At 49.0% G+C, this 14,470-nt stretch overlaps 1 protein-coding gene across 3 annotated transcripts in view; it reads right to left on the bottom strand.

The window, feature by feature from the left end:
• LOC134345272 (estrogen receptor beta-like) overlaps positions 1 to 13,086 on the bottom strand; it is a 139,088-nt gene extending 126,002 nt beyond the window's left edge. For 2 of the 3 annotated variants that reach the window (XM_063045699.1, XM_063045691.1), the window contains exon 1: positions 12,978 to 13,086. In XM_063045699.1, the coding sequence (XP_062901769.1) occupies positions 12,978 to 13,027 (50 nt within the window). In that variant the 5' untranslated portion in view covers positions 13,028 to 13,086. The remainder of the gene's footprint in view (positions 1 to 12,977) is intronic. The other variant, XM_063045682.1, reaches the window with a different exon arrangement.
• Between the last annotated feature and the right edge of the window lie 1,384 nt (positions 13,087 to 14,470).

Raw genomic sequence — 14,470 nt, 5'->3', positions numbered from 1 at the left:
CGGGTTCGAAACCAGTCAGGGCCGCTCCCGAGTACGCTTTCCATCCGTGCTCGTCAAATACCGCGAAACTGTCTGTGTGAGGAGTGGCACGCCACACGGTCTCAGTCTCTGTCTGTCTGTCTGTCTGTCTCTCTCTCTCTCTCTCTCGCCCCGCGCCTTGGAAAAAGCCATGAAAAAGACATCATCACGGACGCGCACACACGCACAGACGCCAAAAAAAAAGGATCACCTTCATCCAGGACATGAACTTTTGTCATTGCTACCATCAAAGAGGTGGTACAGGGGCCTGAAGATAAACACTCAAATGTTTCTGGAGCAGTTTCCTCCTCTTCCCCATCAGATTTCTGAATGGACAATGAATGCATGAACACTGCCTCAGTATTTTTCCTTCTCTTTTTGCACTCCTCGTCATTTTTTTAATATATACTTATTGCAATTTAGTTTTTATTACTATGTATTGCATTGTACTGCTACCACAAAACAACAAGTTTTACAACTTATGCCAGTGACGTTGAACCTGATTCGGATTCTGAGAGGCTCAGTCTTCCCTCACTCTGGAACACACGAGCAAATAACAGGCAGATGGTTACTCCATTACACTTTTAGACTGAATACTCTCTGGTATTGAAAGCTTTAGCAAATATTGTTCTCACTGAAAATGCCACATGCCAAAATACCTCAAGGAAAGATCTTAACACAAATCAAATTCTGTGCAAACATGGCAAAACAGTTACACTCCGGCTGGCTCCCTGACAGGTCGGCTCAGAGCTCGGGCATTAACAAATATTTTGGCTTCTGGCCAATAGATGTCAGGAGACGTTCAAGGATGAGCTGGAATCTGATCTTTGTCACCACAGAAAGGGCAAGAGAGACAGGCTCTTTCCACAGATAAAGGCCACAAAATACAGGGAGCATCACACTGTGGGAGGGGCAGTACTGAGGGAAGGTCACACTGTGTCAGGGGCGGTGTGGAGGGAGGGTCACACCATGGCAGGGGCGGTGTGGAGGGAGGGTCACACTGTGGCAGGGGCGGTGTGGAGGGAGGGTCACACCGTGGCAGGGGCGGTGTGGAGGGAGGGTCACACTGTGTCAGGGGCGGTGTGGAGGGAGGGTCACACCATGGCAGGGGCGGTGTGGAGGGAGGGTCACACTGTGGCAGGGGCGGTGTGGAGGGAGGGTCACACTGTGGCAGGGGCGGTGTGGAGGGAAGGTCACACTCAGGGGCGGTGTGGAGGGAGGGTCACACTCAGGGGCGGTGTTGAGGGAGGGTTACACTGTGGTAGGGGCGGTGTGGAGGGAGGGTCACACCGTGGCAGAGGCGGTGTGGAGGGAGGATTACACCGTGGCAGGGGCGGTGTGGAGGGAGGGTCACACTCAGGGGCGGTGTGGAGGGAAGGTCACACCGTGGCAGAGGCAGTGTGGAGGGAGGGTCACACCGTGGCAGGGGCGGTGTGGAGGGAGGGTCACACCGTGGCAGGGGCGGTGTGGAGGGAGGGTCACACTCAGGGGCGGTGTGGAGGGAGGGTCACACCGTGGCAGGGGCGGTGTGGAGGGAAGGTTACACCGTGGCAGGGGCGGTGTGGAGGGAGGGTCACACTGTGGCAGGGGCGGTGTGGAGGGAAGGTCACACTCAGGGGCGGTGTGGAGGGAGGGTCACACTCAGGGGCGGTGTTGAGGGAGGGTCACACTCAGGGGCGGTGTGGAGGGAAGGTTACACCGTGGCAGGGGCGGTGTGGAGGGAGGGTTACACCGTGGCAGGGGCAGTGTGGAGGGAGGGTTACACTGTGATAGTCCTTTGACGAAGGTGCTGCAGTGTGCCTCAGGGAGCGCAGGCCAGGACACACAACACTAGTGATGGAGGGGAACAACAGGGCAGACAACAACCAATGTGCGAAAGAAGAACAAGCTGTACAAATACAAAAAGTAAGAGAAAAGAAAAAGCAACAAATGTCAAGAACATGAGATGAAGCGTCCTTGAAAGTGAGTCCATAGGTTGTGGGAACAGTTTAGTGATGGGCAAAGTTGGGTGAAGTTATCCCCTTTGGTTCAGGAGCCTGATGGCTGTTCCTGAACCTGGTGGTGTGGGTCCTTAGGCTCCCGTGCCTTCTGACCGAGCGGCAGCAAGAAGAGAGCATGGTTTAGATGATGTGGGTCCTTGACAGATAGCTTTCCTGCGACAGCGCTCTGTGCAGTTGTGCTCAGTGGTGGTGGGGGGGGGGGGCCTGCAGTTTACCCTTGATGGACTGGGCTGTATCTACTACTTTTTGTAGTGGATATAAGCAGGTTGCTTTGTTCTGGCTGGTTCTGAGCATCGAGTATTCCTAGACCAACTGTCATTCAGGCAAGGATCCTCGTCAACACACACAGAATGCTGGAGGAACTCAGCAGGTCCAGGCAGCATCTATGGGAGAGAATATAGTCGACGTGTTTAGGCCGAGACCCTTCATCAGGACTGGAGAGAAAAAGATCAAGGTGTGTAGAATGCAGTGGGAGAAGAAGTCAATTGATAGTGAGTACCTGGGGTCCTCACAGGGTCAGAACCAAGAAGGCTGAATACAGATCCGGAAGCCATGTGGTACAATCTGGTGGCAAAGACCTGTTCCCAGGAGGTCTGTGTGAGCACTTGGTCGAAGAGTCAGAGGGCAACAGAGATCACAGAGGGCGAGAGTGAGAGAGGGTTTCACTGAACTCCCATCGAAGGGAGGATTTAAACTTCTTCAGGGTAGGCATCCCAGGAAGAGACTTTGCAGGGCAGCAAGTCAATCACAAACAAGAGCACCTGCAGATGCTGAAAATGCAGGCAACCCACACAAAATGCTCGAGGAATTCAGCAGGCCAGGTAGCATCTATGGTAAAGAGTATAGTCGACATTTTGGGCTGAGACCCTTCAGCGGGACTGAAGGAAAAAAGATGGTGACGAGAAGGCACAGAAGTGTGAGATAGATCAGCTGCTTGAGTGGTGTCATCAACATCAACCTTTTATTCAACGTCAGTAAGACCGAATCATTGATTGTGGACTCAGGAGTGGGAAGTCATGGGAACACACATCTGTTCTCATTGTGGGTTCAGAAGTGGTAAGGGTGAACAGGTTGACATCAACAGATCTGGGGTTGAAAGGGTGGACAGCTTTAAGCTCCTCAACATCCACATCCCCGAGGACCTCACGTGGTCTGTACACACCAGCTGTGTGGTGAAGAAGGCACAACACACCTCTTTTACCTCAGACGGTTGAGGAAGTTTGGTATGGGCACCCAAATCCTAAGAACTTTCTACAGGGGCACAACTGAGAGCATCCTGACTGGCTGCATCACTGCCTGGTATGGGAACTGTACCTCTCTCAATTGCAGGACTGTGCTGAGAGTGGTGCGGACAGCCCAGCGCATCTGTAGTTGTGAACTTCCCATGACTCAGGACATTTACAAAGACAGGTGTGAAAAAAGGGCCCGAAGGATCATTGAGACCTCTGTCACCCTAACCACAAACTGTTCCAGTTGCTAACCATCCGGGAAACAGTACCGCAGCATAAAAGCCAGAACCAACAGGCCCTGGGTCAGTTTCTTCCACAAGGCCAACAGACTGATTAACTCACGCTGATTTGAATGCATTTCTATGTTACATTGACTGTTCTATTTATTATAAATCATTGTAAATTACTATGATTGCACATTGCACATTTAGACGGAGATGTAAAGACTCTTACTCCTCATGTATGTGAAGGATGTAAGAAATAAAGTCAATTCAATTCAATTCAGGTTCAAGTCCCTGGGTGTCAACGTCTCTGAAGATCAGTCCTGGGCTCAACACGTTGATGCAATTACAAAGAATCCACGACAGTGACTATTATCTCATTAGGAGATTGAGGAGAGCATTCTAACTGGTTGCATCACCGTCTGGTATGGAGGGGCCAGTGCACAGGATCAGAGAAAGCTGCAGAAAGTTGGAAGCTCAGCCAGCTCCACCCAGCATCAAAAGGCAATACTTCAAACAGACAGTGTCCATCATTAAGGAGCCCCTCCACCCAGGATATGCCCTCTTCTCATTGTTACCATTATGGAGGGGGGCAGGAGCCCAAAGACACACATTCAATGTTTTAGGAACAGCTTCTTCCCCTCCGCCAACGGATTTCTGAACCCATGTACACTCCCCTATTTTTGCTCTCTTTTTGCACTACTTTACATATATATTTCTTATTGTCATTTGTAATATTTTTATTATAATGTATTGTAATGTACAGATGCTACAAAACAACAAATTCCATGGCATAGGCCAATGATACCAAACCTGATTCTGAGGGGCCTGTTACTATGCTGTTATCTCTGAATAAAATTAACTAACATAATTAGAAGTGGAGAGTGTCCCATCACGCTCCTGACAAGCTGAACGTGGAGAGGGTGCCTGCAACTGAGAGACTTACCACAGCATTGCCAGACTCTAACCTGTTCTTGTAACCTCCGTTTATTTCAGAATCAGAATCAGGTTTAATATCATCGGTATATGTCTTGAAATTTGTTAACTTTGTGGCAGCAGTACAGTTTAATACATGATAAATATAGACAGAATCTGAGTTACAGTAAGCATATATGTACTATATATTAAATAGCTCAGTTAAAATAAGTAGTGCAAAAACATAAATAAATAATAACGTGGTGAGATATTGTTCACGGGTTCAATGTCTATTTAGGAATTAGGTGGCTGAGGGGAAGAAGCTGTTCCTGAATCGCTGAGTGTGTGCCTTCAGGCTTCTGTACCTCCTACCTGACGGTAACAATGAGAAGAAGGCGTGCCCTGGGTGGTGGGGGTCCTTAATAATGGACGCCCACTTTCTGAGGCGCCGCTCATTGAAGATACCACTTCTTGGATATCACGGAGGCTAGTACCCGTGTTGGCGCTGTCCAATTTTACAACTTTCTGCAACCTACTTCGATCCTGTGCAGTAGCCCCCAACCCCACAAGAGGCGGTGATGCAGCCAGTCAGAATGCTCTCCACAGTACATCTGTAAAAGTTTTTGAGTGTACTTGGTACGTTGTTGCAATTGTAACTCAGCCAGCTCCATCATGGGCACGAGCCTCCCCACCATTGGGGCTATCTTCAACAGGCAATGCTTCATCACTAAGAAGACAGCATTCATCACTAAGGACACCTGTCACCCAGGATATGCCCTCTTCTCATTACTATCACCAGGTACAGGAGCCCGAAGACCCACACTCGACAATTCAGGTTCAGCAATCAGATTTCCAAACAGCCGGTGAACTTGTGAACACTATTTCACTTCCACTTTTTTTGCACCATTCATTCATTTTTGAGATTTTTCTGCCTTTGCTGCCATAAAACAGTGAATTTCACGTGAGTTGGCGATATCAAACTTAGTTCGGACGTTGTCCTTAGCCAGTGCAGCAAACACTCCTCTGGAACCACCTGGGCAGAAGGCTCCATTGTGTCACTCTGGAAAAATGGCCTTGGGATTTGAGGAGATACCGGAACCTCAGCATTGCTGGAAGTTAATAGTGCGATGAAGCCAGTATCTTTCAAAATTACTCCCTCGAGTCTCAGTTCCAACAATCTGCCACTTTCTCCCTGCACACCACATCACTTGCCATGAACCATGTTTTCAGACAAAGGCTTGTAATGTTTAAACCTTCTTCAACTAAATCCATCTTCCAACAACTCCCTGCTCTGCCTAAACCTTGCCAACTTTGATTGGAGGTGATCCTGTTGGCCTTGATACGTGACCTCACATCGATGCCCCTACCATTGAATGGCCAGCACATCCGTCACTGGGTAACCCCGCCTGACCTCTCACAAGGCAAGCAGGTGACTGGCTGCTAAGACTGTCAGTCTATACTCCCACAACAATGTAGTGAAAGTGAAGAGTAACAAGTGAAGGTAATCAACGGAAATGTTTTACTAAGCATAATATTTCAACATCTCTGCAGCCTTCTCTGCTCCGTCCACATTTGGCCACAGGCTGAGCGTTTCCTAGGGCAGGAAACGTTACGTTTTCACTTTGGATTGATCCAACATTTTTTAAAATCCTGAAGCAGTCTGAAATTGAACACAAAGAATTCTACATAATGCAAGAATCCAGGCAAAGTTCAGTAGGGCAAATGTTCCTCCACGTTGCCCATGAGCAACATAATTTACCATGGAAGGTCAGAGAAGGGCATTCATTCCTTGAGTCAATTCTAGCTCTGGGAGCCACCCTGCCAGGCCAAGGGCTATAACCACTCACCTTCTGTCTCCCTTTGGAATAAAGGACATCCTCAGACTGCATTGGTCTTTGACATAAACGATACATCTCACTGTTCATGTCTATGCAAATGCGGCAACTAAAGCTAATCTTCGTCTTTGTCTCCTTTTGCAAGTGGATCTTTAACTTCCGAACCAACAGACCACCATCGGTTTGGCCTGGCAACTGCTCTGCCCAGGACAGCAAGAAATTGCAGAGAGTCGTGTAGACACAGGTCAGCAATCAGAGCAACCAGTCTCCCTTCCATGGCCTCTGTCTACACTTTGTGCTGGCTTGGTAAAGCAGCCAGCATAATCAAACAGACCACCCATAATGGACATTCTCTCCTCTACCCCTCCCATTGGGCAGAAGATACAAAAGCCTGAAAGCACACACCACTACGTTCAAGGACAGATTTTGTTGTTAAGCCTCCTTCCGGTAAGATGACAGCGTGTTGGGACACAGCAGCCTCTTGGGGGTTACCAGAAGTGTTTTTTTACTTTGTTAAATGTCTTTTTTTTATGATCACAAGACAATGCCAGACTCTGGGAATTTCAGGTACTGCAGGTCTATCCTATCCCGTTGATCGGCGTAGCTGGACTGGGTGCAGTCCATGTTGCTGCCTGCTGCAGGAAGGCATCGAAGTTGGTGTCTGAAGACAGCATGCAGTGCAACTATGGGCGACTGTCTTGGATGTTTCTCTGGCAATCACAAGGCCCTGTTGGATATTGATAATGTAAAATTTCGCAGGCCTGCTTTCCTCATTTGGTGGAAGAGCTGTGTGGCCTCGGCTGTAGTGAGGACTAGGCCTCGAGCTGCAGGCTTGCCTGCTGCTGCAATCCAGGAAAGGAGACGCCGGAGGCGGCGTAGCATGGCGTCCACGCTCAGTTGGGGGCTGGCCGCTATTACTGCTGCCCTCTAGTGCTCGATCAGTGGAATGACAGGTTAGATTGCATGCGTTTGTTTGTTTGCTCACTGCCAGGAACTGCACTACCAAATTGCAGAACATCTCGCTCAAGGACTTAGGCTATATATATATAAAAAAAATCTTTTTTTGCATGACTTTGCTCTTTTATTTGCTCGGTATTTTAAACGTGCTGTTTATGTTTTACACCATGGCCCCGAAGGAATGCTGTTTCGATCAGCTGTATTTATGCACAGTTGAATGATAATTAAACTTGAATCTGTATAATAAGGTGGACCAATGGCCTCACAATCTACTTTATTAAGATTGTCATAGAGCACTACAGCATATAAAGAGGCTGTTTGGCCCATCTAGTCCGTGCTGAACTGTTAATCTGCCTAGTCCCATCAACGTACATCTGGACCCTTTCCATACCCATGTCCTTCCCATTCATGGCCTTGCACCTTTTTGCCTACTTATGCTGCACTTTGTTTGAAGCTGTAACACTTTATTCTGCACTACGTTATTGCTTTTCCTTGAACTACCTCAATGCACCGTTGTAATTAATTGATCTGCATGGATAACATGCAAGACAAGTTTGTCACTGTACCTTGGTACACGTGACAATATCAGACCAGCTTGCCTTTAGCCCACAATGTTGTGCCATGTGCCAAACTAATTAAGAAGGTAATTAAATCCCTGACTTAACTAATCACATCTGCCTACACAATGTCTATATCTCTCCATTCTCTGCACGTCCATGGGCCTGTTTAAGAACCTCTAAAACACCTCTGTTCGATTTATCTTCACCACCTACACCACACTCTGGGTAAAAATCTTGCTCATCAATATTTAAACTTTCCCCCTCTCACCATAACTGGGTGCACAGAGGAGTGATCACTAGCATGCAAAGGTGAACAGAAGATGGTGGAGCAAAGGCTGGCATTTGATGGGTGGATCCAGGTGAGGGAGGTGACTGGCAAATGGAGGAAGGAAGGGTGGGAATAGTGACAGAGGCTGGGAGATGGGGGCTAGATCCAGGTCCGGAGGGGAGAGTGACAGAGACTGGGAGGTGATAGGTGGATCCAGGTCAGGAGGGAAGACACAAACACGAGAAACCACCGACCACCCATTAGCCTCCACATCCAGCACGTAATTCTCCATACCTTCTGCCATCTCAAATAGGATCCCACCACCAAGCACATCTTTCCCTTCACCCCCCCCCGCTCTGCTTTCCACAGGGATCACTTCCTACGCAACTCCCTTATCCACTCATCCCTCCCCACTGATCTCCCTCCTGTCTCTTATCCTTGCAAGCAAAAACAAGTGCTACACCTGCCCCTACACCTCCATTCACTACCACTCAGGGCCCCAAACAGGCCTTCCAGGTGAGGCAACATTTCAGGGTGGGGTCATATACTGTGTCCGGTGCTCCTGGTGTGGCCTCTTGTGTATCAGTGAGATGCAGACTGGCAGACCACTTCACCAAGCACCCAGAAAAAGTGGGATCTCCCAGTAGCCACCCCTTTCAATTCCACCTCCCATTCCAACACGTCTGTCCATAGCCTCCTCTACTGCTGTGATGAGGCCACACTCAGGGCAACATCTTTTATTCTGTCTGGGCAGCCTCCAACCTGATGGCATGAACATCGATTTCTGGAACTTCCTGTAATTTCCCCCCTCCCACCTTTTCTTCACTATTCCCATTCCTGTTTCCCTCTCTCACCCTATCTCCTTACCTGCCTATCACCTCCTCCTGGTGTTCCTCCCCTTTCCCCTTCTTCCATAATCTCCCTCCGACAGCTACAACAGGAGAAATGCAGAGAGCAAAGACAACCACTCTACGTCGCTTTCATTGACCTCACGAAGACCTTCAACCCTGTGAGCACAGACAGCCTGTTCAAAATCCTCACCAGGATTGGTTGTCCCCCGAGGTTCCTCAGGATAGTTCAGTCATTCCACACAGACATGAAGGGTGTCGTTCAGTTCGACGGCTCTTCTTCGGAGACCTTCAACATCCGCAGCGGTGTGAGGCAGGGCTGTGTGCTTGCCCCCACCCTGTTTGGCATCTTCTTCGCAGTCATGCTGAAGCACGCCTTTGGAACATCAACTGATGGTGTCTTCCCCCACACCAGATCGGACGGGAGGCTGTTCAGTCTGTCCCGGCTGAGGGTGAAAACCAAGGTTCGTGAAGTACTCATCAGGGACATGATGTTTGCAGACGACGCAGCACTGGCAACACACTCTGAAGAGCAACTGCAACGCCTCATGGACAGCTTCTCAAGAGCCTGCCAGGACTTCAGCTTGACCATCAGCCTGAAGAAAACCAACGTGTTGGGCCAAGGCGTTGAGCACCCCCCTGCCATTACCATCAACAACTACGAGCTGGAGATAGTTCATGAGTTTACATACCTTGGCTCCACCATCACGGACAGTCTCTCCCCAGACCCCGAGATCAACAGACGGATCGGACGAGCAGCCTCAACATTCGCCAGGCTAACAAAGAGAGTCTGGGAGAACAGAGAGCTGACGATGCACACCAAGGTTGCACTCTACAGGGCCTGCATCCTCAGCACACTGCTTTACGGCAGCGAGACCTGGAGCCTCTACTACAGACAAGAGCGGCGTCTCAGCGCCTTCCACCTTCGCAGCCTGAGACGCATCCTGGACATCACGTGGACTGACCAAGTCACCAACAATGAGGTCCTGGCCTGCGCCCAGATACCCAGCCTCTTCACCCTGCTCCAACAACGCCGTCTCCGCTGGCTGGGCCACGTACACCGCATGTCAGACGGGAGGACCCCGAAAGACTTGCTGTATCGGGAACTGGCCTCCGGCAAGAGAGCACAAGGGTGGCCCCATCTTCGTTTCAAAGATGTCTGCAAAAGAGACGTGAAGTCACTGAACATGAACGTCGAGAGGTGGGAGGACATCGCAAGCGATCTCTCTCACTGGAGGCTGGAACTACACAGAGGTCTAAAAAGAGGAGAAGAGAAGCTGAGGTTTGCTGCTGAAGAAAAGCGCACTTGCCTGGAAAACAGCACCAAGACAACACTGGAGGACAGCGCCTTCAAGTGCAGTCGCTGCAGCCGAGACTGTCACTCCCGTGTGGGACTCTACAGCCACAACAGACGCTGCTCTAGCACAGACTGAAGCAAGACTTTCCAGGCGCAGATCCATGGTCTCGCCAGACTAACGGATGGCACCACCACTATGAATTGATCTGTCTGAACAAGATGCAAGGCAAGTTTTTCCACTGTATCTCAGTACATGACAGTAATAAACCAAAATTAAAACTGTTTCCCTGAATCGAGCAAATTGGGCAAATTAAAATCAATACATCCACTATCTTACGAGCCACTCCCTTTAAGACCCAGGGGTGAAGCCTCAGGGAGGTTGACCCACAGCTCCAGCAACTTGTTCCTCGTGTTCATGACTTCAGACCAAGTGAAACGCTCCACTTCCATTCCTCATTACCTGGTGTCCCTGCTGATGTACCTTTGTAAATAAATGAAAGGGTTGTAAAGATAGCTTTTGCACTTTGGCTTTCAAGGTATTGAATATCAGAGTTGGGATGCAATGTTGAAATTGTATAAGACCTAATTTGGAGTATTATGTGCAGTTCTGTTCGGGAAAGGTATCAATAAAATTGAAAAAGCACAAAGACAATTTGCAAGGATGTTGTGGGGTCTTGAGGACCTGAGCTATAGGGGAAGATTGAACAAGTCAGGACTTCTTTCCCTGAAGAGTAAAAGAATGATAAATTTGATAAAGACAAAAAGAAAATTATGAGGGGTATAGATAGGGTAAATGCAAGGAGGTTTTTTCCCATTGAGGTTGGGTGCAACTAGAACTTGAGGTCATGGGTTAAGGAAGAAAGTTGAAATATTTAAGGTGAACTTCTTCACTCAGAAGTTGGTGCAAGTGTGGAACAAGCTGCCGGCGGAAGCAGAAGATTTAGGTTCAATTTGGATATTTCAGGGAAGTTTGTATAAAAACATGGATGGAAGGGATATGGAGGGCTGTGGAGTAAGTGTGGACCAATGGGACTAGGCATAATTATAGATCTGCATGGATTAGATGGGCTGAAGGGCCTGTTTGTGTGCTATAGTGCTCTGTGACTCTATGAGATGGGACCTGGAGGCAGCGAGCAGTGATTAGCTGGATGATATCCAGCTCTGATTACATGCAAGAACAACATTTATGTGGTAAATAAAAATTGCCTTATTGTTTAAACAAAATACAGGTTAGATGCACTTGGAAACCCCCTCTATGATTCACTGTCTCCTACAAGCAGGACAGAGATAGCACAGGTCAAACACAAGACCATGAGACCCTAAGATACCAGAGCAGAATTAGGGGCCATTTGGCCCTTCGAGTCTGTTCCACCATTTCGTCATGGCTGATCTGTTTCCCTCTCAGCCCCAATTTCCTGCCTTCTTCCTAAAGCCCTTCATGTCCTGACCAGTCAAGAATCTATCAACCTCTGCCTTAAATATATCCAATGACTTGACCTCCACAGCCGCCTGTGGCAATGAATTCCACAGATTCACTGCTCTCTGGCTAAAGAAATTCCTCATTTCCATCCTAGATGGACATCCCTCTGTCCTGAGGCTGTCATTTGGTCCTAGACTCCCCCACCACAGGAAACATCCTCCCCACATCCATTCTATTGAGGCCTTTCACCATTCGATAGATTTCAATGAGATTTCACCCCCCCCCCACTTCATTTTTCTGAATTCCAGAGCCAACAATTGGTCCTTATATGGTAACCCATTCATTCCTGGAACCATTCTCGTGAACCTTCTCCGAACCCTCTCCAAATTCAGCACATCCTTTCTTGGATAAGGGGCTCAAAACAGCTCACAGGAGTGAAGCTCCCTCAACACAGACCCACCATACACTGACAGGGTCAGACACAGAGTGAAGCTCCCATCGCACACTCTCAGGGTCAGACACAGAGTGATGTTCCCTCCTCCACACCATCCCGTCACATACCGTAATCCCGGGTTTAGACACAGAGTGATGTTCCCTCCTCCACATCATCCCGTCACATAATGTAATCCTGGGTTTAGACACAGAGTGAAGTTCCCTCCACACCATCCCGTCAGATACTGTAATCCCGGGTTTAGACACAGAGTGAAGTTCCCTCCACACCATCCCGTCACATACTGTAATCCCGGGTTTAGACACAGGGTGAAGTTCCCTCCACACCATCCCGTCACATACTGTAATCCCGGGTTTAGACACAGAGTGAAGTTCCCTCCACACCATCCCGTCACATACTGTAATCCCGGGGTTAGACACAGAGTGAAGCGCCTTCTACACCGCCCCATCACACACTAAAACACCAATTGAATCCCCCTCGACCCTGCCCGTGGAAGAAGAATATATAGCAGCCCACGATGAAAGCGCCAAACATGATGCCGAATTAAACTACAACTGTCTGCCTGCACGTGATGCAGTCGCTTCCATTCCCAACCTGCCGATGTTTTGGTGTAATTACTTTACACCCCGAAGAGCTCTGGGCTCAGTGATTTATAAATGAAAGTGTGTGGTGCAGTGCGCACCGGTGTCCTTACAGGAGGTGCACACATCCGCAGCCGTGGTTCACACAGAAAGATCCCCAACTGGGTCAGGCGGAGTCAGATTCAGACACACAGTGCCCTGGTAGCTCCCGCAAACTCAGCCTCTGGGCTCCGCTAGCCAGGCCTTTCGGCCCAGGAGCCCCCAGGGCGCGGGGTGAAGGCACTGGGGGAAGCCCGTCTCGCCAACACACCCTTCTACCACCACCCCCAACTCCGCCACCCACAGGAAACATTTGTAGCCAGGAGCCGCAGGTGTACCTGCTCTGCGAGTCTTTCCTAGAGCGTCGGCTAAGAGCCCCGAACGGCATTGAACTTCAGACACAGCAGTCGACTTCCAATATGTTCGGGGCGAAGTTCAGCCGACAGGACAGCGATAAATCACAGCCCGAGTGTATGGGGAGAGGGGGAGCGGAGAGGGAGTGGGCAGACAGCCAGGCAGATCGTCAGCACCTTGTCCATAGCCTCTGCACTGACTCTAAAGGTGAGCCTTTGCACACAGCAGATCCAACCCCCCCCCCCCCACAAACCCTTCACTGGGGTGTACAGAAACTTTCCTTGTGGGGCATAGTGGGTGTGAAGGATAGTCGTGGGATAGAACATCAAACACAGAATTAGGAAGTACAGCACTGAACACAGATGATGTGGGGAGGGTAATGCAGCGCTAGAGTCACATAGCACAGGAACAGGCCTTTCGGCCCAAGGTGTCTATCTGGGCTAGTACCATGTACTACAGAGAACAGTACAGCACAGCACAGGAGCAGGGTCTTCAGCCCATAATGTTGTGCCAAACTAATTAGACATGTACAATGCTTACTAATAAAACAATTTCAATGTCACTCCGTTCTCTGCACATCCATGTGTCTGTCTGACACCCGTCTATTGTATCAGCCACCTCCAGCCCTGGCAACACCTACCAGGCTCCCACCACTCTCTGTGTGGGAAAGACTTGGAGCATACAACATTACATCACAGAACAGACCCTTTGGCCCAGGATGTTGTGCTGACCTTTTAACCCACTCCAAGATCAATCTAACCCTTTCCTCCCATGTAGCCCTCCATTTTTCCATCATCCATCTGCCTATATAAGAGTTTCTTAAGTGTCCCTAGTGTATCTCCTTCCCTGGCAGCAAGTTCCACACACCTCTGTGTGAAAAGAATACTATCTCTTACATACCATCTGGACTTTCCTCTCATCACCTTAGAATTATGCTCCTCATTTCCGCTCTGTCCACTTGATTGATGTCTCTTTCATATTCAAATTTCCTTGCATCCTCCTTTGTTCCAAACAGAAAACTCCTCATTCGTTCAAACTATCCTTACAAGACATGCTCTATAATCCAGGCAACATCCTGGTGAATCTTCTCTGCACCCTTTCTAAAGCTTTCACATCCTTCCTCTAATGAAGCATCATAAATGAACACAAGTGTGGTCTAACTAGAATTTTATAGAGCTGACAACGTTATCTCATTGCTCTTGAACTTAATCCCTCAGTTAACGAAAATCATTCACGTCTACCCATAGAAAAGGGGGGATTGAGCGGGAATTGTGGGTGGCAACCCCTCCAATCACCAAGCATACAGCATTCCCACAGGAGAGGGAACTGGAGGATGGGAGTTCATGAGACATATGCCCCTGGGGTCCACAACGCAGGTGCACCATCCACTAGTCCAATCGCTAAGACAAGGGTGCAAGAGAGAGGCTTGAAGTATGCAGGGAGTTAGTCAGGGGCTAATGGAGGCCAGGTTTCCCAG

The sequence above is a fragment of the Mobula hypostoma genome, chromosome 1 (genome assembly GCF_963921235.1).
Source record: "Mobula hypostoma chromosome 1, sMobHyp1.1, whole genome shotgun sequence".
Lineage (NCBI taxonomy): Eukaryota > Metazoa > Chordata > Chondrichthyes > Myliobatiformes > Myliobatidae > Mobula > Mobula hypostoma.
This window is presented reverse-complemented; position numbering and strand designations above follow the sequence as displayed.